The sequence below is a fragment of the Aplidium turbinatum genome, chromosome 1 (assembly GCF_918807975.1).
Source record: "Aplidium turbinatum chromosome 1, kaAplTurb1.1, whole genome shotgun sequence".
In the NCBI taxonomy this organism is placed as follows: Eukaryota; Metazoa; Chordata; class Ascidiacea; order Aplousobranchia; family Polyclinidae; genus Aplidium; species Aplidium turbinatum.
In genome coordinates, this window is record NC_137472.1 from 25,037,787 (window position 1) to 25,064,192 (window position 26,406).

At 37.4% G+C, this 26,406-nt stretch overlaps 1 protein-coding gene and 1 long non-coding RNA gene across 6 annotated transcripts in view; one reads left to right on the plus strand and one right to left on the minus strand.

Moving 5' to 3' along the window:
• Window positions 1-5,351: 5,351 nt before the first annotated feature.
• Window positions 5,352-7,481, minus strand: LOC145779306 (uncharacterized). The gene is made up of 2 exons (XR_014290548.1): window positions 6,709-7,481; window positions 5,352-6,276 (listed from the first exon to the last, which is right to left on the minus strand). It is a non-coding gene; the product is annotated as an uncharacterized LOC145779306 (long non-coding RNA).
• Window positions 7,482-11,459: 3,978 nt separating this feature from the next.
• Window positions 11,460-26,406, plus strand: part of LOC145771022 (uncharacterized) — a 114,913-nt gene continuing 99,966 nt past the window's right edge. For all 5 annotated transcript variants that reach the window (XR_014289184.1, XR_014289183.1, XM_082582772.1 and 2 more), the window contains exon 1: window positions 11,460-11,572. Coding sequence is in view for 3 of the 5 variants with exons in the window: in XM_082582772.1 (XP_082438898.1) it covers window positions 11,540-11,572 (33 nt within the window). In the remaining 2 variants the exon portion in view is untranslated. The remainder of the gene's footprint in view (window positions 11,573-26,406) is intronic.

Genomic DNA, 26,406 nt, shown 5'->3' on the forward strand with positions numbered 1-26,406 from the left:
AAGCACTAGCAGTAGCTGTAATCAAAATCTGCAAAATGTGACAAATCAGGCCGCATCTCCAGGTGGCCATGTTTCTTGCTTTTAGATATTGTTTCAATCTGTGCTTTCAATTCGGTGGTCGACAGACGTAAGCAGGCATCCAGGGTTTCATCAGCCATTCTGTTTAATGTGTGTCTTTTCAATCGCTTCATAATTGAGAAAGTGCTTTCGCAAATGTATGTGATACCGAACATTGAGCACATCTTCAGTGCAAAGTCTTTTAAATTAAACTCCCTGGGAACGAATATTCCTGGCAAGCACACCAGACACTGTGGTTTACCATTGTTATTGGCAAAAAATACCTATTCTGTCAAGCAGAATTGAACTCTCCGTTTTCCTCTGCCACTTTTCTTTTGACACTCATTTTATTAATAAATTACTTTACTTGACTAAATAGATTTGTAAGCAGCCAACGTACGATTGAATTGGTGAGTCTGTGCTAACGATACAGAGTAAAAATCAACGCAAGTCTGCGTCGTTCCAAACCGTAAAAAATACATTGTTACCCCATCATAATTACAGTACCTAATGACCTGCACTTCGATGACGTGCGACTTATTTAGGGCTGTGGCTAATGCAATGCATTTACAGTATGTAAAATATATTTTATATTTTAATAGGTGTTAAATATACAAATATATTTTAACACTTGTAGATCTTCCACTAGAAAATCCAGCATGCAGGAAGTGATCGCGGGCCGCATGTGGCCCGCATGTGTCCGCATGGTGAATCTTGTTTCTGCCCAACACACGTACAGGGATATAAAACTTCGGCATTTTTTTAAAGTAAATTGAGATGATAAGAAAGAACGACTGAAAGATATTAATGACATAAAGAGTTGTAAAATTAGATAAGCGGTTGCAATACCATTAGACTAACTTTTTTCCAGACGTTCAAAATAAATCTATCAGAGCTAGACTTTAAACATTAAAGGGAAGCCGCTCCTGGCGGATAGCCTTTGATTACACTTGTAAAGCAACACAACAAACATTAACCTTGTGTTGTGTATCATGAAGATAACTGGATAGGCTACATAAAAGCTACCATCAGCATATAAAAACTGATTCGGTCAAACACATACTTCTATTCTTAGAACTCCTTCGCTCTGTTCATTATTTCAGGTGGAGTTATCGTCATTACTGTAGCAAAATCTTCACCTAGTTTAATGAGCAATGTTTAGGGTTTTATTACAGTGCAAATTGTGCATCTAGATTTTAGAAGCAAAGTGAGGAATGCAGATCAGCAGTGGCCTACCTCTTTTAATAATTTTGATTATATAATGTTTGTAATTATGTTTTATTTCTCTGAACGACGTAAACTTTTCATAATAGTGAAGTTGTTCTTTCTAGGTTTTAGATCAAAAAACTTTTCCTAAAGTGCGTATCATGTTGAAGAGGAACAAATTCTGGCCTTGTGGCTTATGCAATAAAAGTTGTACTGATCGGTGTATTTACTGTGAATTATGCAATAGCTGGTTCCACTGGAAGTGTGAAAATATCGATGATCAGCAATGGAAAAAGATTGAAGAGGAGGATTTTTTATGTACGAAGTGCTGCTCAACAGCTGTAGGAGTGTTTAACTTCAAACAATCGCTTCAGCGATTAGAAAATGTAAGTATCCGCTTGGCGCTTGTTATGATATAGACCAGTGGTTCTTAACCGCGGCTACTTTTGGTTTGGTCAGCCAACAAGTTGGCTTTATCTGTTCAGTTTGATCGATGAATCACCTTTCGTTTTTTGTTTCGGCATTTCTCTTATTTAGGTACAATTCGATACTATTTTTAATGTTTTCCTGTGAGACTAGCTAGGCTTATTTCTAGAAGTGGTGTTGTTCAAATTGATCGTACAAACAATAGCGGTCCAGCAAGGGGTGGGGTGCTTGGTCACGTGGAAAACCTTAGTCAAAGATACGCTATTAAAATGATGTTGCCATGAAAAAATTGATTTGAAACATAATTTCAATTTTAAACCAAACTTTGTGGCTCTAATTCTATACAAATCTAGTTTTTAGTTGGATGAGTTTAGTCAACTAGGCTACTACAAAGAGTGAGTCTTAGGCAAAAAGACAGAATATCGGAGCATAAAATAGCCTACACAAAAAGTATTTTGCTGGCGCCAGGAAGATCGCTCCTTCTAAACAAAACAATTAAGGTAAACATTTGGATTTCAAAAGTTACATTGTTCATTTCTCTAAAAATTTTTGGGTCATTTAAATTCTGGTTAAATTCATTTAATTTCCCAAACTTTTCTTTCTGGATTCGCTGTTGCGCACAAACCAGCACTTTGAATTTCAATCTCAAAAGTATTTTATTATCCTGTTTTATACAAGCAAGCTTAAAGTGATTTCGGTCCCAGCACGCACTAAAATATTTCAGTACCTTACACTGCATATTTGGGCATAGTTTTGTGTAAGTTTGTTTTATAATTCCGCAAAAGGATTTTTATATTTTTACCCTCCGGCATTGTTGAAAGGTTAAGAACCACTGATATAGACTATACAGTAGTATCGGATATCGTTTGTACATCTTTGTTTATACGCCTATAGGCCAACCGATAGAGGCAATACAATTACCTATTGAAATACTATTATAAGCGGAAACTTTGCATGGTCAGAGGCAAATTCTTCTTCCGGTGAGTGTCGCACTGAAAACAAATCCTAACTTGTCCCATTGGTCATGTATGTAAGCAACCTATGGGACAGTTGAGTGACACTTTTTAATGATAACAAAACAAAAAAAAACAATAAAGAATGTTACATTCGTCACTGTTTTGATTTCATGTTATGAAACAATGACTAAACTTTACAATAAAATTGCTCAAGTTCATAATTTGCTTTAAAATAGCGTTTTATTAGAAATAATGTCATTTTTGTCCCATAGGCGGCACATCTACCCTACTACAACGAGTATTTAAAATACTCTTTTGCTACGAGATGCAATCTTAACGTAACTTGCATGAAAAACGTCTTCGTACTCGATAGAAAATACCGCCAAATATCGAGTGCAATGTTTGTGGACAGATGATCACATTCATAATTTTGCATTGGCCACTTGAGACTTAGCTTAACTAACAAATGTACAAATTTGTAACGAAAAAACAGATGCTAATGAAGCTTGCTCGGCCATCTTGTAGCCCTCATCATTAGCACAACCACAAGCCTACGTTTTGTGACCTATCATGAATCTATTTTTGTTGCTACCGTGAAGTAAATGTAAGTTACCATAGCTTAATATGGTCTAATGCAAATTTTTACCTCTGTCCCCCATGAAAACTTTCTGCGTACGCCACTGTATACAACAGTAAAAAAAAATAAGAAGACAACAGTAGCCAACTGGACTTGATTCTTCGAATAGATGCTGATATATGACGATCATTCCACCGAAAATACCTTACAAATCCTCGTATTGCAAAAAGAAATGAGAATATCTTGAAATGTGTAAGCCTTTACATCTTATTTTTAAAACGAAACAACATTAGGGTAAGAAAATGCGCAGCATTCGACCGAAATTGCTTATAGAAAATTTTCTCAAGAGCAACCGCTTCGTTTCCTCTTACCTAAATATTCTTTTTCTTTCGGGGTCACTTTTTTTTTGTATTTTCCATCATTTTCAAGATTGGAAATATGGATTAAAGGTCGTTATTTACTGCTTGTTTAGTATCCAAAGTTTGAACGTCCTGCTTTTAATATAAATATTGAATGCTTGTACCTGCTTCTTTATTTTCAGGTTGAATCGTTTTTGAAATAATTGATAATTTAAAAAAGGTTATGTCTTGGACGTTTGACAACTCTTCTGTGAATTAGTTCCAACAAACGTTGATAAAACACTCACCCGAGTAAAATATTCTTGTAGCTTTCGGGGAAATATTTCGTTTTAAAGTAGACTAAAGTTTATACTTTCTATTCGAACTTTGATTAATGATTGTATCTTCTTTGTGTCTCATCACAGCAAAGCGAATTTGATAAATTAAATTGGTAGGAATGTATTCTACTCCAAGTAGGTACCAAATGCACAAAAGTGCAAAATACAGGTCGCTCGTGTTTTTCAGCGCAGTCTAAGCCCCTATTTATGACATAATTCAAATAAAACATAAGACTTTTAGTGTTGCAACTGCAAACGAGGAATGAGTTTGCGTCAATATCGATGATCATCTTGCAGTAGAATGTTGTTTCTCGAAGCAGCAAACATATTTTAAAAAATGAGAATTTGTTTTGTTCGTGATAAGAAAATGTCTACAAAAACAATTCATTTATTTTCAGTGTGGTTTCTGTGACAAAGACAAGTTGATAAAAAGAGCGCAAAGAGAAAATCTCCTGCTGCAGAACTTTTCAAGTTTAAGAATTCTTTCAAGCCAAAGTCAATCAAAGAGCAAATTACAGTTGGATGACTACACCAACAAACTTTTGGAACAACTCCCACATTTAAAATCAAAACAAGCAGTTAAAACAACTCCAGATGGAAACTGTTTGTTTAATGCTGTTTCTATAGCTATGTGTGGAAACGAATCATTATCAACTGAGCTTCGACTAAGATGCAGTTTAAATATGATATTAAATGCAGAGGTGTATCAAAACCATGAGTTTGCAAAATCATTTAAGATAGTGTCTCCCGATTATTGGATTTCTGTACGCGATTGTATCCTCGAAGGGGGATATTCTTCTTCTTGGACCCTTCTAGCTATTGCGGAATCAATACAGCGGGACACATACTCTGTGTATCCAAAATGTAATGGACCATGCGATCTCGTGTACGGCATTTTAAACAAAAAAATATCACCATCCATCCAATCGTCTCTTTCGCCTGTCTATCTCATATGGACAAGGGTGTCCGAACACAAGCCAGAAAGCGTTTGGATACCCAATCATTTTAGTGCTTTACTGGAAGGTGACCACAGCGATTTCAATGTACCTTGTAGTCCTAGCTGTTCTTCAACCCTAATTTTCAATACAACCGACTTAGATGATGACGAAGAAGATGAAAAACATGCGAATTTGCCTGATAATGTCCAACCACAAAGAAATAATGAGAAACCAGGCGCTAAGGCATCGGGACCTCAATTGAACTCAAAGAAGAAACAAAAAGGTCTACCACTAGACAACAAGTTTCTGGAAAGTAGGCAAATTATTGAAACATTAAGTAACAAGGAAACTAAAGGATTGGAGAATATTCCACTGGGCAAAAAAGAAAATATCTACTTTGTGACAAAAAATATGAAAAACATCCAAAGACGAAAAATTGGGCAAACGCGGCAATTTTATGATGATTGCGGCAGTTGGAAAAAAGGGTCTTACTATTCAACCTTCTACAAAAAAGATAGCCTACGACAGATATATGTATTCAAAAATAAGTTTTCGTTTCGAAAAGCTACACAAAATGAATACACAACCATGGATCCACAGCCAAACCAGAGCGAAATTGTAAAAATGACAAAATACACATCGTTTCATGCAGCAGATTGTAATTACAAGCGGAGAGTAACGTGGCTGAACTATTTTGGAGAATGTAACATTCAAACCCTGTGCATATTTGAATATCTCGGTTTATCCCCTGGCCATATTCCACATGGAAATAGTAAACTCAATACTAATGACTACATCAGAGTAAAACCAGACATCTTTAACGATTTTCGAAAACAGGTTCCTTTGAAAACAGCCAAAAATGTATATGATGAAGCCATGCAAACAGATGATATGTCTCGTGTTCCCAGAAACTTACAACAGCTCCATAATTTGAAATATAATACGAAAAAAAATATTGATTACAAACCGACAGTTTACGGCCAAAATTACAGCGACGATATTCTAAAAGTCATAGACATGACTCAAACACATACATTTGTCCAAAAAGTATCTCATTCTAAAGGAATGCCAATTTCCATCATTTTGTTCGTTCAGGATCAAATTTTGGACATCGAACGATTTTGCTGCAACCAAAATGTGGTATTGTGTGTTGACAAGACGTATAATTTGGGGAAAACATTTCTCACCACAACGGTATATCAAAACGTGTCAGTGGTGAGAAGTACATCAGGAAAGGCTCCTCTTTTTTTAGGACCATCGTTTCTGCATGCCAAATCTGATTTGCAGACGTTTACAGAGTTTTTTTCGTATCTTAAGTTTTCTTTGAAAGGTGATCGCTTGATATTTGGAACCGACGATGAGAGGGCGATGCATCAAGCAATCTTGAATGCTTTTCCAAATGCTACTCATGTGTTGTGCTGTCGCCATTTGAGACAAAATCTGCAAAAGTATTTAGCTGATAAGATTGGTTTAGGCACATTCTACAGAAATAAAGTATTGAATGGTGCATTTTCATTATTGCAATCAAAAGATCACGTAGAATACGAAGAAGAAGAGAAGAATTTTTTGGAATATTGCACATTGCACTGTTCTACTGTCACACCATATTTGAAAGGGAGATTTCTACCACTGTTGAAAGACAAAGTGTGGCAAAACAGACATACAGTGGACATGGAATGGAGCAACAACTACGCTGAAAGCATGAATAACGTAATCAAAATCAAAACAAATTGGAAACAAATGAAATTATCTGACCTAATACAAGTAATTCATGAACAAGTGGCATCACAATTTAAAGAAATTGAAAAAGCAGTGATTGGTCTTGGGCCTTATAGTTTACGTGAACCTTATATGACATATAAAACGTCATACGAAAACTGGTGTTCTTGGTCGTTGGCAGATCGAAGAAGTCATTTTCAACGCTTCATGGCATTTGCTCCAAAAACGGAAAAACCGTGCATTTCGACAGATGGAAGGTTGCATACAGTGCCTCCTCCCAATTCATGTGGTAAAAAGCCAGGGCAGAGAAAACGTAAAAGGCCTGAAAAATGTCATTATCGTTCTTAGACAGTTCATGTGCAGAATGATATAGCCTATGCCTGATTATAAATGTTGTTCTGTAATTCTTTGAGTTCACATTTTCTGCGTAAACTGGCTTTTTGCAAAATGTGTTTCAATATTGAAGGCCTAACCTGTTTACGTATATTGCATTTTCGTTGTTATTTCACCGAATGATTATCACATTTATATTTTATTTTTAAACCATTTTTATTTTAATCTCACATTAAGTTTTTTGGATTATTTTTTCAATCTTGATTAGCCTACAATACTTTCACAAAGGAAATCTACCTATCACGTTAAGTAGAAATCGTCATCGTTTAATTCGTCAGTTCGCCTTATTCGTCACATTTTATTCGGTCCCGGCAGAATTCTTATCTTTTTCAGTAGCCTACATGATAGTTCGTTTAATTTGTCGTCGTCTAACTCGCTCAACTCGTCAACTATATTTATATCTCCGAAAAGCATTTTGTTGGGGTAATTCGCCATTCGATTAATGCTTTCAAGTGCTTACGTGCTTAGATCGTTTGTTTGGCATTGACTTCGCTCTGACTATAATCCTGAAATGAAACGCAGAAAACGCAACTCCGATTCGTGGCCTACTGTCAAGTGAGGAAGCTTTTTTTAAAGCTAAAAACCTGTTTAATTTACTTCTTATATTTTATGTCGCTCTATTTAAAATTAACACTTCTCAAATGTTTACTAAACTTACACATTTTCTACCTGCTTCACAGTAAGGATTTAGAACGCGTCTCACACTTCGTCCTTCGCTTAATCCTATAAAGTCACAGCTTTGTTAGTTACAGCAACATAGATTATTTCACGCAGTCTCGTTAGTTAGATCAACACGCGTGCGGTCCCAAATGAACAAAAGGTCATTTATAAATACAAATAAATACGCCATGTATACGATTCGTTATAGTTTTGACCTGTTTGCATAATTCGTCAGTTCGCCTAATTTGTTAAATTTTTCTAATCCACTTGAGGTGACAAATTAGGCAAATGCTAGTCTTATGATTTATTGTTTTGATGCTTCGGCAAGATTTTGCGAGTCACTGGTGCAACAAAAAACGCAGAAACTAATGTATTCCTGTTCAGTAGCCTTGTTTTTCTTCGTCCAGTTCCCTGGTACAGGCATGAGAGCCAATGCACAATGACATTTCCAGTGTTGCAGAAGATTTGCTATGACAGACTAATCCTACATGGACAGCCACTTTATCTGGTCCAGATATGGTCAAATCCGTACCCGATCTGGTAAAGATCTGAACCAGATAAAGTGATTGTCTGGGTATAGGCCTACATTGCAGGTAAATGTTGATTTCGAAAGTATTTTATTATTTTGACAGAATCTGCAATCGAATAAGCTTTATCAAAGAGGTTTGGTTGATTTAACAGATCGAAATTTTGCAACCATGCTCAAATAAATTGTAGTTGCAGTCCACTACAACACATGCAACCGAATTGTTCATATCAAGCATTCTTGTAAGTTTGACAGCCGACAAAACAAAAAAGTATTTACAAGAAAAGTTGGAATAAAAACACCTATTTAAAAAAAGTTTGGCCTACACGTAGGCGTGGATGTTTTACTGAAGTAAGGTAATTCCAGGGGGATCAGAATTCCCACTAATCCTGAAAGTGATTTTTCAAGTTGCCGATTTTCAGTCTAAACGATTGTTATGCACTATTTGAGAAACCAAATGTCGCGATTGTCGTGCAACATTTTGTGCACCATGTAGTTTGGCTGTAATTGCGTAACTTTGACTAAACACCTTTGAAGACAAGCAGCGAAACCCTCGCATGCTTAGGACTGGGTTAATAAATACTACAACCCAATGAATGTCTTTCGTTCAGGTTTAAATAGCCTATGTCGGTCAAAACGAAGATATATTATAAAGATAGAATGACAACAGTGCACAACAGTTTTGGTTACTACATGTCTGAATACCTACTATTGGCAATTTTCCCTTCACACAATCTTGATATATAGGCTAGACTAGCTTGAACAGTTTTTGCATTCTATTTGTGAAATGAAGTCACAAACTTGATCCAAATTTTTTGCGACGGGTTTGACTTCTGGAAACAAACTCATCTACGGTTTCGATGAGATCGAGGGCTTCCACATGATCTCAATATGTACTTATGAAATGATAGCCAGGTCATTTAAACGTTGCTGTGTACCATAAATACGTTTACAACCTACGCAAAATAAAAAGGGATCATTCTGCTGCGCATGGAAAATGTTCGACAATGCCTGACAAACGTGTCAAAAACCAATAATGATCGACAATGCCTGGAAATCCTAGACAATGCTAGGAAATGCCCAACAATGCCTGAAAGTACTTTAATCTAGAATGCCTGACTCCCCTTGAAAATGCTAGACAACCCCTGAAACTGTTTGACAATGCCTGACAAACCCGTCAACCACTAATAATGATCAACAATGCCTGGAAATCCTAGACAATACCTTGAAATGCCCAACAATGCCTGAAAGTGTAGCTACACTACAATGCCTGACAACCCCTGAAAATGCTCAACAATCCCTGAATATGTTCGACAATGCCTGAAAATGTGCTATAACGACTACCAAACCTGTCAATCACTGATATTGATCGACACTGCCTGGAAATCCTAGACAATGCCTGGAAATTCCCAACAATGCCTGAAAGTAGCTACTCTACAGTGCCTTGCAACCCCTGAAAAAGCTTGACAACCCCTGAATATGTTCGATAATGCCTGAAAATGTTCGACAATGCCTCATAAGCCTGTCAACTATTGATAATGATCAACAATGTCTGGAAATCCTAGACAATGCCTTAAAATTCCCAACAATGCCTGAAAGTAGCTACTCTACAATGGCTGACAACCCTTGGAAATGCTCGACAAACCCTGAAAATAAATGTTTGATAAAGCCTGAAAATGTTCCATAATCACTACCAAACCAGTAAACCACTGATAATGATCGACAATGCCTGGAAATCCTAGACAATGCCTGGAAATTATCAACAATGCCTGAAAGTAGCTATTCTCTACAATGGCTGACAACCCCTGAAAATGCTTGACAGCCCCTGAAAATGTTCGACAATGCCTGAAAATGTTCGATAATGACTAAAAAATCTATCAACCACTGATAATGATGGACAATGCCTGGAAATCCTAGACAATGCCTTTAAATTATAGACAATGCCTGAAAGTAGTTACTCTACAATGCCTGACAACCCCTAGAAATGCTCGACAACCCCTGAAAATGCTCCACAACCCCCCAAAAAGCCGACAATGCACGACAATAGCTGACAATGCCCGACAATGCCTGACAATGCCCGACAATACCCGACAATGCCTGACAATGGGAATTTAGACGTACCCCCTGAGAACCCCTGACACTTGAAAATGCTCGACAACCCCTGAATATGTTCGACAATGCTTGAAAATTTCCGACAATGCATAATAAGCCTGTCAACCATTGATAATGATCGACAATGCCTGGAAATAAATGTTCGACAATGCCTGAAAATGTTCCATAATGACTACCAAACCTGTCAACCACCGACAATGCCTGGAAATTATCAACAATGCCTGAAAGTAGCTACTCTACAATGCCTGACAACCCCTGAAAATGTTCGACAATGCCTGAAAATGTTCTATAATAACTAAAAAATGTGTCAACCACTGACAATGATCGACAATGCCTGGAAATCCTAGACAATGTCTTTAAATTATAGACAATGCCTGAAAGTATAGCTACTCTACAATGCCTGACAACCCCTGAAAATGCTCGACAACCCCTGAAAATGTTCGACAATGCCTGAAAATGTTCTATAATGCCCAACAAACCAGTCAACCACTGATAATGATCGATAATGCCTGGCAATCCTCGATAATGCCCGGAAATTCCCAACAATTCCTGAAGGTAGTTACTCTACAATGCCTGATAACCCCTGAATATGCTCGACAACCCCTAGAAATGCTCCACAACCCCCCGAAAAGCCGACAATGCCCGACAATGCCTGACAATGCCTGACAATGCCCGACAATGCCCGACAATGCCTGACAATGCCTGACAATGCCTGACAATGCCCGACAATGCCTGACAATGGGTATTTAGAGGTACCCGTTTCTGAATGCATCCCCCTATAAATGTCTGATTTGTGACTTAGTGTTGCTAAAATTAACATGTAGTTTCCTTTAAATAAAGTAATAAAATTTTTTATTCAATCTAAGTAGAATACTTTATTATGCAATAGGCTATTAAAGCTTATAAATATGGAATAAAAATTTGCCAAGCTCAGGCCTTTGGCCTTTCGTCCAGTTATTTCATTCATAGTTTTGAGTTTGTCCCGGATTATGCCCAAGAAATTATGGTAAGTCTAGGTATACTGCATACCCGGTCCCGGTTAAAGAGTACCGATACTTACGTAGATAGAGCACCGGTCTGGAGTTTGTTCAAGAAGTGGCCACATGACCCCAACACTTCATTTGGTTGGATTTGCTTAAATTAAGTATTATATAGTGGTTTCTGAATGATACAAATTTGTTAATTACTGCTATTATGTTTTTTACTTTTATTCAGTGCAGGGGTACGGTACTTGCTGAAAGTGTTTATAGATTAGTTCGGCTTCCGCAACATTGTTAAAAAAAAATAGTGACCATGAGTGACGTTGAACCTGGAGAGTACAAACACGTGAGTTACCTTACTATTCAATCACTTGGTTTGGTTGGTTGGTTTTGAATTTTTATCCTTGGACTGACAAAGCCTTGAAAAGTTATTCCTTGTGGTTTTGCGTACTTGTAGAGGCTCTTGTTGCAGGACCGGTTACTGAGATTGGAAGAGTGGTTTTAATAAACTAATTTTACTGCTTGCTAATAATTACACTGGTCAACACAAAATTTTCTGCCTAGAACAGGGCTACTTAACTGGCGGACCGCGGTCCAAATCCGGACCTTCTGGGTGTTGAAGGTAGACCTCGGGCTTCTAGAAAAATAACCTCATTGCCACATTTTTGGGCCTCTTTAAACAGATTTCCATCAGGGAAAAGCAATTTTTTGTGATTATCCAAGGAGCTGGGGCTTCGCCTCCAATGCTTTGCCGTCTTCTCTGATGTGTTTCTGTGTGACCTTGATGAAAATCTGAAAAAAATGACTGATATTAATTGCACTTCTGTAAATACCTCTATGAGCAAATTCATTAGTATATTTGAAACAGTCTTACAAAAGCATGCACCACTAAGGAAACGTACCCGTAAAGAAAAAAAATTAACAGGAAAACCTTGGATTACTAAAGCAATCTTGGTGTCTATTAAGCACAAAAACAAACTATTTCAGTCAAGGTTAAAAGTAAACACTATCGAAGCATTAAATGAATACAGAGTGTACGGAAACAAACTAACACATATTAAAGAACAAGCTAAAAAAATGCATTATAGCAAATTAATTCATAGCACTCATCATAACACATCTAAGCTATGGCAAACAATAAATGACATAACAAAATTTAAAAAAAGTTGTAAACTACATACACCTACAAGTATCAAGAAGGAAGATGATGAAATCATCTCTGATTCTACTGCTATTGCAAACTCGTTTAATGAATACTTTGCTAACATAGGCAATAAAATGGCATCAAAAATTTCTGCTTCATCTCAAGATTGTTATCATGACCCTGTCTCAGTTATTCCTAACCACCCTAAAACATTTTTTCTTAAACCTATTACCACAGAAGAAGTATCAAAACATTTAAAAAACTTGAATGCAAATAAAAGCACTGGGATGCATGGAATACCAATTAAGTTTTTAAAAATGTCCTCTCCAATCATTTCTCCAATCTTAACTACCTTATTTAATGAATGTATTGTACAAACCACGTATCCAGACCAGCTTAAAGTAGCTCAAATTGTACCAGTTCACAAGTCTGGTTCATTTGAAACCTGTAAAAATTATAGACCTATATCACTTCTCTCCCCAATTTCTAAAATATTTGAAAAATGCCTCTATGAACGGATTTACAGTTATTTTGACAAATCAGATCTTCTGACTTCATGTCAACATGGTTTCAGGAGTGGTCATTCTACCTCACTCGCTGTCTCTCACATATACGATGAATTTATTTCAAATATAGATAAAAAAAACATAACTTGTTCAATATTTCTTGACCTTGCAAAAGCATTTGATACAGTAAATCATGATATCCTAATCAAGAAATTACAAAGATATGGAATACGTGGACTACCTTTGAAACTATTAGAAAGTTATCTCACACACAGAAAGCAATACACAATAATTAATGGTATGGCATCAGGTCTGCGCAGTGTAACATGTGGTGTTCCACAGGGTTCCACTATTGGACCGTTGTTATTCATTATTTACATAAACGATCTTCCTTCCATTTCTTCTTTCCAGGTGAGCCTTTTTGCTGATGACACCAATTTAACTATGTCCAACAAAAATCTTTCTTCTCTAGAACAAAACGTCAATACAGAATTAATCAAAATTGACAACTGGATGAAAATGAACAAGCTCTCCATTAACTACAACAAAACTGAGTACATGATACTAACTAAACAAAAGCTCGATGTAAGGATGCACGTTACGATAAACGGAATTACATTGCAAAAAAAAAAGTGTATTAAATATCTTGGTGTATTAATTGATGACTCTCTCAACTGGAAATGTCACATTCAAAATGTTTGTAAAAAACTTGCTAGAGGCTCCTGGGCCATTCTTCAACTTAGAAATTATGTGGATACTAACACACTGAAGACTGTGTATTACAGTCTTATATATTCTCATCTTCAATACTGCATATCCAGCTGGGGTGGAGCTTGTGACAATGCGCTGGATCATTTATTTAAGCTGCATAAAAGAGTTGTTAGAGCCATGACATTCAGCAACTATACAGCTCACACATTGCAACTCTTTCAAAAACTACAGCTGTTAAATATACAAGAAATTTATAAACTAGAGATAGCAAAATACATGCACAGAGTCCATTTAAATCTATTACCAGAAACGGAATGTAATATCTTCCACAGACTATCTGAATGCCACTCACACAATACGCGCCAATCATCCAGCAGTAACTATTTTGTTTCAAGGGTGCGTACTGAATTAGGTAAAAGGCAGATGTTAATAAGGGGTCCTAAAGTGTGGCATGAGGTCCCAGGTGATCTCAAAGGTCTTTCTCCAACTTCTTTTAAAAGAAACTTTAAACACTACCTTCTTGATTTAAACGCCACTGTTGAATAATAACTGTTTTGTCTATATAATTACATTATTCTATTTGCTCATCTCTTTGGTATACGTTGCTTTTTATCTTTTTTACTGATTAAAATTGTCGATTGATATCTCTTAAACTCCACTCACAATTAATTCATTCAGTAGCACGGTAAACCTGCTTAGTTTGTTTGCTTTTTTTTTTTTCTCTTTTGCATAATGAAAACATGTGTATCTGTATCACCAAATGCTTGATTTTCTTTTTTTGTATGTGTGTTTGTGTATTTACTGTATATATGTTATTTAGGCCTACATCACCAAGCTTGAGGTGGCTGCTGACTAGATGACCGTTTGGTCTTTTCGCAGTCTCCTCGTCATATGACACACAACCGATTACACTGGTCAACAGCCAATTTTAATCGAGCTTGTGATTGATTGATTCTAGAAGCATTTTGTTCGCTGATTTCAAAAATGTCTTTATTTTTTTCCTAGCACATCATGTTTTCTAGATATTCCAATTTTAAAATTTTGAAGACATGCCACATTTACAGGCAAGTAAAGCAGTTTTTTTATTCGCAAATTAAGTATGACGTCATAATAAAACAATCATATAAACAATAAAACAATGGTACGTCATAATCAAGCAAAGGGACAAAATAACTTATCCAAACTTGGAATCTGCTCGCCGGCCGGTTCCTCATGATGAAACCATGTCGCCACCTTTACCTCCACAGGGAGGCCTACATTCCATTGAAAATGATGGTGATGACGTCGCTTCATTAAGTGAACTTTCATCAACAAGTTCTGAGTATCAAGAAGAAGAAGAAGGCAGGCCACAGTTATTTTCCCAGGAGCACCTCAATGATTTGATTAGAGACCTTGGCCTTTCAAAGCAAAAGTCAGAAATCCTTGCGTCAAGATTAAAAGAGCGAAATCTGGTTGAGGAAGGTGTTGTAGTGAGCCATTACAGAAAACGAAACAAAGACCTCGCTGCTTTGTTTAAAGTTGATGGCCCCTGTGCTTTTGTCATGATATTGAAGAACTTTTTCACAAATTGGGAGAAGTTCACAATCCTCATGAGTAGCGAGTTTTCATTGATTCCTCGAAAAGAAGCCTGAAAGCTGTTCTTTTACATAACGGAAATGAAAAGCCATCCATTTCCATAGCATACTCGGTAAGAATTTTGTGAAAGCAATGGGCAAATTAAATTCAAACTGTTTTCTGTACCTCTGTAAGAAATTTCCAAAACTAAGTCATGCATAGCTTGAAGAAGGAATATTTGTTGGTCCACAGATTCGAGAAGTTTTAAAAGATACTGACTTTGAAAAATCACTCACTTCATCAGAATGTCGAGCATGGCAATCCTTTAAATGGTTATGCTTTAACTTTTTGGGAAATTTCAAGGCTGCTTCCTTCAGAAAAGGTGTTGAAAGGTTGCTCTCAACTTACAATGACATGGGCTGCCGCATGTCCCTCAAGATTCATTTTCTTCATTCCCAACTGGACTTTTTCCCTGAGAACCTTGGTGCAGTAAGTGATGAACAAGGTGAAAGGTTTCACCAAGCTATCCAAAGCATGAAAGCACGCTATCAAGGGTTCTGGAACGAAAGGATGATGGGTGATTACTGCAGGATGCTGCATCGCGATGATCCAACATGTACACCTATGCCCAGCGATTTTAATGCAGCAATGTCTAAGTGTCATTGCAACATTTTAAACACTATCTTTGGTATCATGCTGAACGTTTTTCTTGTGTTTTTGTAATATAATACAGGGAGCTTAAAAACCTGACACTTCAGTATTGTGCTAGCTCAAGTATTTAGTACCTCAGACAAGGTTTAAGAGGCATTTTTTGCACTCTAGTGTCTAGTATGCATACATATGCAACTAAATAGTGTTGAATCTGTGAAAGCAATGCACAAATCTGAAACACTTTGCTCTCTGAAGCTAATCTAAATTTGAAAATTGTAGCGGCAAAATCGGTATTTGAACGCAATATTGACGTTTCTGGTCAAAAATTTTCAGATCAATAACTTTAAAACTTGATGTGCTAGAGCGAAACTAGCGCCAGATTTGAAATCAGCAGCAAATTGTGGTCTAAGAAAAGTTACTCCCATTCTCAATTAAATTTTTTTTTCAAATTTTGTTAACCTGTGTTATTATTGTATACTTTGTATTCTTTTCATGTTTGTGTTTGTGACAAATAAATAAATGAACTGAACTGTTATCCACACAGCTACACTACAAAGAAACACAATACATTTTTTCACTTTTTATTTCTTTGTTTGTGTCAGACAAAAATCCAAGTCGTGTTACATATTACCAGGGCTGCGATTTTTGCTTTTTTCGGCGACGACGTTGCTCGACACGCACCGTCACTATTCGACAAACGCCGTGCCATGCAAAAAAAAAAACTGAGAGAAGACTAAACGTCGTCAGGTCGAGGAACAATCGGGGGGAGGGGGGCATCACGTAATGCAATTATAAGAGTGCCGACTTAGGTAATGTTCTTGCGCCAGGTACCGTACTTCAAGGCAAAGCCTAAAAGTAGGGGGGTATGTTAAAATACGAATTTTAAGTACAAACTCTGAGTACCCCCCAAAATTATGCCACTGGGAATAAAAAAACATATTATCAAAAAAATTTTGGATTGCCCCTTTGGAAACTCCCCGCTACCGGGGTGTTTTATGAGCGATTGTCAAAATACATGGGATTTGATACCTAGAATTTGAACCGGTTGTAATAGAAGGCTGGGACCAGCCTCAAAAGTTTCGTTTTGAAAAGTTAAGATAGGAATGTAACAGTTTCAGACGTGTCAGGTGTATGGATAGGCCCATTTTGGCCCAAAACGGCCTATTTGGTCTATCGTGATTATATGAAATTCAAAATTTTACCTTACTAAGTTTGAAACCGAGATAATTTTTTGTTTAAAGCGTTATGATTCGAGTTAGTACTTTCAAATGAATCATATGCATGTCTAGTTGTAGAAAATTGATTGATTATGTATATGACGTCATTACGTTTAAAAGAGACGTTTTCGGTAATGTCGTAAAAATTGAAATATAGGCATACAGATAGTCATTATAAAGCATTTTCAATTTTCTTGCCCATGTTTGCTCTTTTGAAATATAAATATATGTACGTGTCAGTTACCAATGCGACGTATTATATATATTCAGTACGATATAGTGTATACTGATAAAATAATAAGAACAGGATGCTATGTAATATTAAATGATAGTTTGTTTGTTTGTGCATTTGCAGCTTGTGTATTATTTTGTTGTTTTGGATATGGACAGCTTTGTCTGACGCAAATAAATAATAATAATAGTTATGTTTCAAAGATCCAATGTTATGGAAGTATTGTGTAGTTCCAGATATCAAATTAGTTAGTGTTTTTTTTATCTTTTCATTAAGAGCTTCATTCAATAGTTGAACTGTTTCATTTGAAACACAACATTTGATTCGGGCAGATCTGACATACGACACAAGTCGACACATCCAAGCTATTATGAATGATCTGATAAGTATCAGTAACAAGAAGTTCAGGATCTTCAGGGGAATCCATATTTCTCCATCTCTACTGTTGCCAACCTTCTTGAAGTATGTAAGTAGTATAAGGCATCATCATTCACAACTTCAAGAATGTTAGCAAGGTACCAGTGTTATTCGCTTCCTTCAATCCAGATGGCAGCTGCGAACTTACCAACTTGATAGGCTGGTGCTGCAGAATCAGATTCCTGGTCATTTGATGTGGAACTTGAATTTGCCTCTGTAAGCAAATGAATAGCAGAAAGCACACTTTGGAGGTCTGACATTGTTATAGTTGCACATGAACATGAATTATCTAACTAGCTGATAAGGTTGTTAGCATAGTCTTCAAATCTGGAATTTTTACAGTGTCGTTTCAGTCAGAATATTGAAGCACTTGATTTTAGGAAGAGGCATGTCTTCTTTGCATAGCGAACTTCAGTGCAAAGTCTTTTGTTCTTTATGTGATCTGTTACAGCATCACTTTGAAGGCAAGCAGTCACTTCCTCAGAAGTGGTAAAAGGCCCTGGTGGATTTTGCGCTTTCAGGAAATTTAAATCAGCAAGTTCACTTTGCTCTGATATCAAGAGCTTCTTTTTCAGAGTAACCTTTTTCTTCATAAGCTTTCATTTTTCATTCCATTGCAGTCTTTCCTTGCTGTCTTGTACTGGTTTTTCCCATTTCTTTTTGTCAATCTTCTGAATATTTTCAAGTAAATCCATGCTTTTATTGAGAACTACACTTCTGGAGACTGTATCAAGATTTCTTTTACCATAAATATTTATCTTGTAGTTCACTAATCCGACACTACGTTCTTCACCCAGGTTATGAACTGGCAGATTATCCAGTTTCTGTAGGACATCATCACTTGCCGATCCAATTTTCAACAGCGATTTTGTGAAGGTTGGTGTACACCAAGGATCAGTTTTGTCACCTCTGATATTTGCTATTGTGGTTGACGTTGTAACTGAAGGAGTGAGGGAGGGCTTATTGAGTGAAATTTTGTATGCAGACGACCTGGTCTTGACAAGTAATAGTATGGAGGGACTGGGGAGAAAGTTTGAGAAATGGAAAGAAGCATTTGAAACCAAGGGTATGAAGGTGAATCTTGAAAAAACAAAAGTGATGGTGAGTGGAGCAGAAGGAACAGTTGTTGAGAGCAAAGTAGATCCCTGTGGAATATGTGGCAAGAGAGTGATGAGAAATTCAATGCAATGCAAGGAATGTGGAAAGTGGGTACACGCAAGATGTGCTAATGTCAAGAGAGCCGCAACAAGATTGGCGAAGTGTTTTGTCTGTGGGAAATGCAGTAAAGGAAGGAATGAAGTGGAAGGCCATGATGATGAGTTCTGCCATGGCATCGAAACAGTGACAGACTTCTGTTATCTGGGTGATCGGATAAATGGAAGTGGTGGATGTGAAGCAGCGGTGACAACAAGGGCAAGATTGGGCTGGGCAAAGTTCAGGGAATGTGGGGAAATGTTGTATGGCAGAAAATTCTCACTAAGGATGAAAGGGAAAGTATATCGGAGCTGTGTGCGGCCTGCAATGCTATATGGTAGCGAGACATGGATATTGAGAGAGAGTGAACTGGCAATCCTGAGAAGAACGGAAAGATCAATGGTGAGAGCAATGTGTGGGGTGAAAACGAGAAGGGAAAAAAGGACTGAAGAATTGTTGGATATGCTAGAGATGAGAGAGACCATAGACCAACTGGCAAGGGCAAATGGAGTAAGATGGTATGGACATGTGATAAGGAGGGAGGAAGGAAGTTTTCTTAGAAAGGCACTAGATCTAAAGGTGGATGGGAAGAGGAAACGCGGTCGTCCAAGAAGAACGTGGAAACAACAAGTGAAGGATGAATTTAAAAAAGTCGGACTGAAGGAGGAAGATGCAAGGGACAGGGTGAAATGGAGAAGAGGGATTAAAACAATTGCTGCGCGGAAACAATCGGCCACCCCCACTAATGGGGAACAAACCGACGATGGATTATGATGATGATCCTGTGTCCTCATTTGCAGCAGGACCAAAACCAAACAGAGACCCTTTTTGAGTTTCCAAGCCTTTTGCAATAAGATTGAAGGAATAGAGCAAGCAAGCTCTTAACTTTGTTACTGTGTTCTCGCAAGCAAACATCGATCGAACTGAGAATTGTTGGTTTAGGTAATGTCGATTTGAACATATCAATTGACGAAAAAGAAGTAACACACTCTGATGCTTGCAGGAAATGATGTGCCTGAAGCATAGTCAAGTCGGGCATATATGACTCATGCAACAATATTGCAACCCTATCAGTATCATAACTTATTAATCAAAAATTTTAGGTCCATTTCCAACTCATTAAGGCCAATTATGGCCAAATTTTTGATTTTGTACCATTGCGGTAGGCTAAATGGGTCATTTTGGGCCAAAATGGGCTTGTACGGACCAAACTATACAACTGACACTTTTGAAACTGTTACATTCCTATCTTAACTTTTCAAGACGAAACTTTTGAGACTAGTCTGAGCTTTCTATGACCACCGGTTCAAAAGTTAGGTGTCAAATCCCATGCATTTTGGAAATCGCTTGTTAGACCCCCCGGTAGCGGGGAGTTCCCTGAGGGGCAACCCAACAATTTTTTCATAATATATTTTTTTACACCCAGTGGCACATTTTTGGGGGGTACTGAGATTTTTTTAATTTTAACATACCCCCCTACTAAAAGCGACGCTACACGAGAGAAACTCCCAAGGCATCCGCGCTGCCTTTTTTAACACTGCATTAAAATGCTTTCATCGAAGTTCTAATGCCTGGCATCAAACATATCGCCACACAAGCACACACGTTTCATGCTTTTCAACTCAACGGGTTTCTTTTATAGATAAAATAACCGAAGTAGGCTACTTTTAGTTGTGAACGTCTATGCCAGTTTGCATTTCACTGTATAAACCAATTAACAAAAATGACTCTGTGAGATACTTATTGCAACAGCAGCACGCTCTTCAACACCTACAAGTCATGGGGTGGCGACGATGTCGTCCCCTGCCGATGTTGTACCCCCGATGTCGTACCCTCATACACCAGAACGCGCATTAATTTACGCCGCCAAAAAAAGCTTCACATGCGGCGCGCTGCTGGATTTCAGCTCGAGCGTCAATGCCCATGTTGTCCCCGGTGAGTGATCATGAATCACGCTGCCGAACAGACTTCATCATGCGGCGCGCTGTTGCATTTCAGCTCGAGCGTCATTGCTCATGTCGTTCCCAGTGAGTGATTACTATGAATAACGTTGTCGAAAAGTCTTCATATTTGCTGAGGCGTAGACTACAAAAGCAGAATTGCGAAAATAGGCTATTACATTTTAAATATGTAATGTAGTGTTTGTTACGTAATTCTTTCAGTTTGGTACAACTTGTGGGATTAGTTGATGAACAAACAATTTTTTTTTTGTTCAGATGAACAAATTATTTTAATTTCAAAAATAAAAATTAATTTCTAGGCTAATTATTTTTTTTCAAATGTCCGCTAGCCAGGGTTAATTATTTTGTTGTTGACGAGTGCACAGTTCTGCACAACAGAGTGAACAGTTTATTTATTATTATTTCGTTAAAATAACTTAACCTCGGACACGGTAGCCTACTGCTACAAGTGGCGTACCTATGCAAAATGGCGCCCATGGCAAAGTTTAAATGTGCGCCCTTTTTAACAATTTGAGTTAAATTTTACATACAAGTCTTCTATGAACAAATCATGAAGAAAATTAATGTATTAGGCCTATTGCCGTTTTATAATGTTCAAAGGTAGTCACGTGAGATTGTTTCGTCGTGCAAATTTTGTTTTCTCTGTGCGGAGCTAATTAATTTGGACTGCTGCTCTTCTAACTTGGCAGCCTTCATCACCTAGCATACCAACAACGACATTTTCAGATTGAGCGAATAATGCATTGCGTTCCAAAACCTTCTTGGAAATTTCTTTTACTTCTTGCTTTGGAAAGATTTCTTTGCAACATGTTGAAGAAGTTTTTTGACCAATCAGATAATGAATTGTGGTGTTTTATTTCAAACCAAGATGGGAAGCAAACCTTGATGCACTATGTAGTACTCAGACAAGTTCATGAAACTTTTGGAAGGGTTGATTGCATGAGTCGTAAGTAGCCTACAAGCAAGTGTTAGCCACCTTGAATGACATAATTTCCCGACTGACAAAAACTGCAAGTCTTCATCAACATTCAACATGTCCAATTGCCCAAGCGCAATGCAGGCATAATCCATATATTACACTGGTCTACAAAAAAAATTTTTTTTTGCTCCATGAACTTTGAAGACTGGTTTAGAGTAATTTTGGGGTGCTGGATCCGAATCTGACCTCAGATTTATCCTATCACGTCAGTTTGTGAGATTGATAGCAACAAATTGTTACTTTTGTCAAAAGTAGAAGATTTGGCGTTGCGTTCACCACCAACATATGCAGTGCTATAGCAAAAGGTTAGTGTTAGACAGGCCAAAACAGCCTAAGTAAGGTTACTGGCTAAGCATTGCCATAGGCCTGCTAAAAATTTTGTAGTTTCATGCAAAACATTGATGGGGGAGGGGGTCATTTATACTTTTAGCCTCCCTTTGTTGCTTGTTATTACTGCCTTGTTAATAATGTTGCTTAGAAAACAAATTGGTGAATGTATTCCAGCTACTTATATTATGCAGTTTATGCACCACATGGCCTGGATTTCTGGATGTAGCACAATGTGTATGTGCAATAAACGCAACGTCAAATCTTCCACTTTTGACAAAAGTAACAATTTGCTGTTAGCATATCTCACAAACCTGACGTGATAGGATAAATCTGAGGTCAGATTCGGATTCAGCACCCCAAAATTACTCTAAACCAGTCTTCAAAGTTCATGGAGCAAAACTCGTGTTGTTATGTTAAAACAAAGTATTTATGGAGTATAGGGTCAAATTCCTGTATTTTTAACTGCAATGTGGAGGACCTAAACATTAATATTTTTTGCTGAAACTTCATATTATTGCTATTTCAGTAAAACCTCACCATTGAAAAGAAATAATACAAAAACTATGAACATTGGGGCACATGACGCACCCTAAGCTACACGGTGCTTTTACTCTTCAAACGCAAGTCGTTGCTCTGATGTAGGGATGGGCAAAATAGAATACCGAATATAGAATAACCGGTTGTGAAGCCTAACCGGTTTCAAAATGCATATGAAATCGGATAATTGAAACCGCTTTAACGATCGACTCCGTACCGCTCCGTCTGGTCGCAACAAATTCGCTGCAGCGAAAGTAGAATTGTTTATCGATTTAGTGCAATCCGATATAGGAAAAAACGTACGTGTTCGCATTAAAGAGATCTTTCTTGTCAAGCGCAATATTCTTGTGTAACTGCCACATCTGCTTCTTTAGAGAGATGTTTTTCAAATTCAGGTTAAATTGCCACTAGTGTTGGGCAATATTGAAAAAAAAAAACGATACAATATTTGAAAAAATACTTGATATTTCGATACTTTTCGATATTTTTGTTCTAATTAAGAAAAGAGTTTCTCAGTCTTTGAAATTAGCGTTGGCAATAAAAATGCCGAGGCCAGACGAGCGCTTGTAAGGTTAGGGTTAGACATTCCTGCCAGTCGTTATGCCACAGCCATAGATTTGTTCCTTAGTCAATACCCTGATGGAGCTTTGCGAAAGAGGCGTGTGGATGGGTATCAAAGCACGAAAGCCGCAAAACGTGGACGCTTCATTGCGAACGGCGAAGATAGTGTAGATTTACAGCCAAGCGACGCGCCTCTTGATGTGTCTGATTCAAGTGATGACGCGACAACCTCATCTTCCGATACAGCATCTGATGATTCCGATTCTGACAGCTAGTTCTTTATCAAATAGACTTTGTGTTGCTCGCAGTATCCCAATTGTGCCGAAACTATGTTAGTGCATATGTAAATCGAGGCAATCTTCTCGCAGGGAGCTATTAATTTTTTACGGGTAGGCTACCTGGTTGAGCAATTAACGTTATTTTATGATAATTCAACGTTGCTAGATGTCGAATTAATGTAAAACAAACGTAAATTTCTTTTTGGGCATTGTTGTTACAGAATGTTACGCAATATAACCCGCCGGAAAAATTAAATCGATTTGTGCTGACTCGAACGTTGAATTAACGCAAAATTAACTTACTTTTCCTCCCCGTGAGTTATTTAACGTGAATTACCGTAACAGCGTGCGTATCGCGTTGCTCGCTTTATCGCTACTTTTAGCATTATTACATCACAACAAATCAAACAGTGCGGTCGTGATGGACTACTCTAGTGTATTTTTCGCTTTTCGTTTTACATGTTTTGGTACAATTTTTTTTGTAATAAACGTTCAAAGCAATTGCTGAGGCAATTTCAACTTTTGCCGTTTGGCTTCGGCAACATTTTTGTAAGGGTTTGCAGTTACGAGTTAGGGCTGTGATAGTTAAAACATTGAATGAAATTGAAATAAATATTGATATTGAAAAGATATCGTATCGAAAATTTTAATTTGATATATCGCCCAACACTAACTGCCACCAAGATGAGATCCTGTTTGAATGGTGAACATTTAAAAAGCTTAAATTTGTTACACTGCAATAAGCAATTTTGTGATGTTCATTGTTTTTGTAAAATCATTAAAATGTGTTGATGGTAAAAACGGTCAATTAATCTAGAATAGATATCTGTATTCTATGTTCGGTTTCAGTATTCTAGAATATTTTAGAATAGCCAATTATTCTATTTTGCCCATCCCTACTCTGATGAAAGCCTTTCAAAGTGACTTCGATGAAATTCTAAAAAGCCTTCTGAACCGTATCTACTGTATAGTTCTCAAGTGGCAAAGAATAGACCTTTTCCGAGCTGATATCAGTCAGGCGTGACCGGGTAAACACAGCCCTCTGAGATGGCGCTGTCAGAACTGATTTTGCATGAAACTTGTTGCATTTTTGTGCGTATTGTAAGTTGTAACGACATTGCAACGTTTTCTAAGTAGTTTTTATCTGGACAAACATGTGTTTTAATGTTTATGAAACCTTTTGTCAGTTCGTTTCATTTTTTTGACAGAAAGATACCAGTTAACATGCTTGGAATAGTTAATCAAATTTGGGCTGTTTGTTGCATGCTTTGCAATTTCAAAGGCCAATACTTTCGTCAGAAAAAGATTAGACATCGCTTGTAAGCATGTTTTGTTAATTTCATCATGTTCATGCAGTGACCTGTGATCACCTCAGCTGAATATGAACCGTCTGTTTGTCTGCACTGAATAAAGTGGCTTTAGATGTAAAAATGTGCAGATTTCAAAGAGCGAAATGATTTGTTGAGTTCCCTCTGTAGTGCATAAATTGTTTAAAGCATGGGCGAAGTAAAAATTGTTTAGTTTAGGTGACATACAATTCCAAAAATCATCATCAAATGGAATTCTCTGTACAAACAGTGACTTGGACGTTGATACAATAAGATCACACCAAGTCATTCCAGATATAGCCATTTGTCCTTGAATTTGGAAATGATAGTGTTGGGAGATTTTCAATTTGTGGCAAGTTTGTTTGCCTGGTTCTGTTGTAAGCAAAAGTCAGGGTAAGACGTTGCTGCTCTGACGCCAGTGGCGTAGCCAGGAAAAAAATGGGGGAGGGGGGGCAAATATTTGATGAATTGAAGAGAACAACAAAGTGTTTGATTTAAGACATCGCCACCTGATGTGCAGTGGCGTATCCTGGTGGTTTAAGCAAGGGAAGCAATAAAGCTGATGGGGAGTTAGAGCGTGCCGAAAGCACGCGTATTCTAGGGGGTCCGGAGGCATGCTCCTCCGGAAAAATTTTGCAAAATACACTCAAATAATGGATTATAGCGCTTTCTGGAAACACTTTCAGGGTAATATTTATATGAAATTTATTAGCAGATAACCAGCTATTAACTTATTAAAGGTAGCTGTTACACACGAACGGGCAAAAACTGCGGCTAAAATTAGAGAACACAAAAACTACACAAAAACCCAACAGAGTAAGCGATTCTGAAATTGCTTCCACAGATTAGTTAAAAGAAGCGTAAATCGCGTAAACTTTGCGCGATTTGCGATTTGCAAAATTGTTGGTGCCTTTCTGTGTGTCTAAAATAAATTCTAAAACAAGTCCTGGGGGGTGTTAATAGCCAGATGTCTTGCAAAACGATATAAATTTATACAAATTATGTTATATTTTCAACAAAAGGTTCAACTTCGGAATCCAAACTTTAAAAATTTTGGGGGCGGGCCATGGCCCCTTTCGCCCCCCTGGCTACGCCTATGTCTGACGCTATGGTGTCTATATTAATTTTGTATGGGTACTTTATTTCGAAAATGCGAAATGGGCTTTCATGCGCAGAAAAGTCTATCACCTTCCCATCTGGAGAAGCTTCCAGGTGTGAACAGCCGGGATTTACTATTAGGCCACAGTCATGTACTTGTAAGGTATGGTCCATTTCCTTGGTCATTTTGGCAACATAAAGTGCACGTGCAGCTTTCTCATTACTTCGAAAATGTACTAGTGGTTTGGCATTACATTTATTAGCAGAGAAAATGGATTTGAAAAATGAGGCTGAAGGTGCAGCTTTCCTTGCACAAACTTTTCGAAAAATAGAAGAAGTTAATCAAGAACATCTGCTTTTAAACTACAGATTACTGTCACATTGTTCAACTGTTTCTTTTTCTAGTATCTGTGCATTCTTCAGAGATACTTTGATAGTGCATAATATTGCAAGTGCATTATCAGAAAGAGTTTGATGTTGCA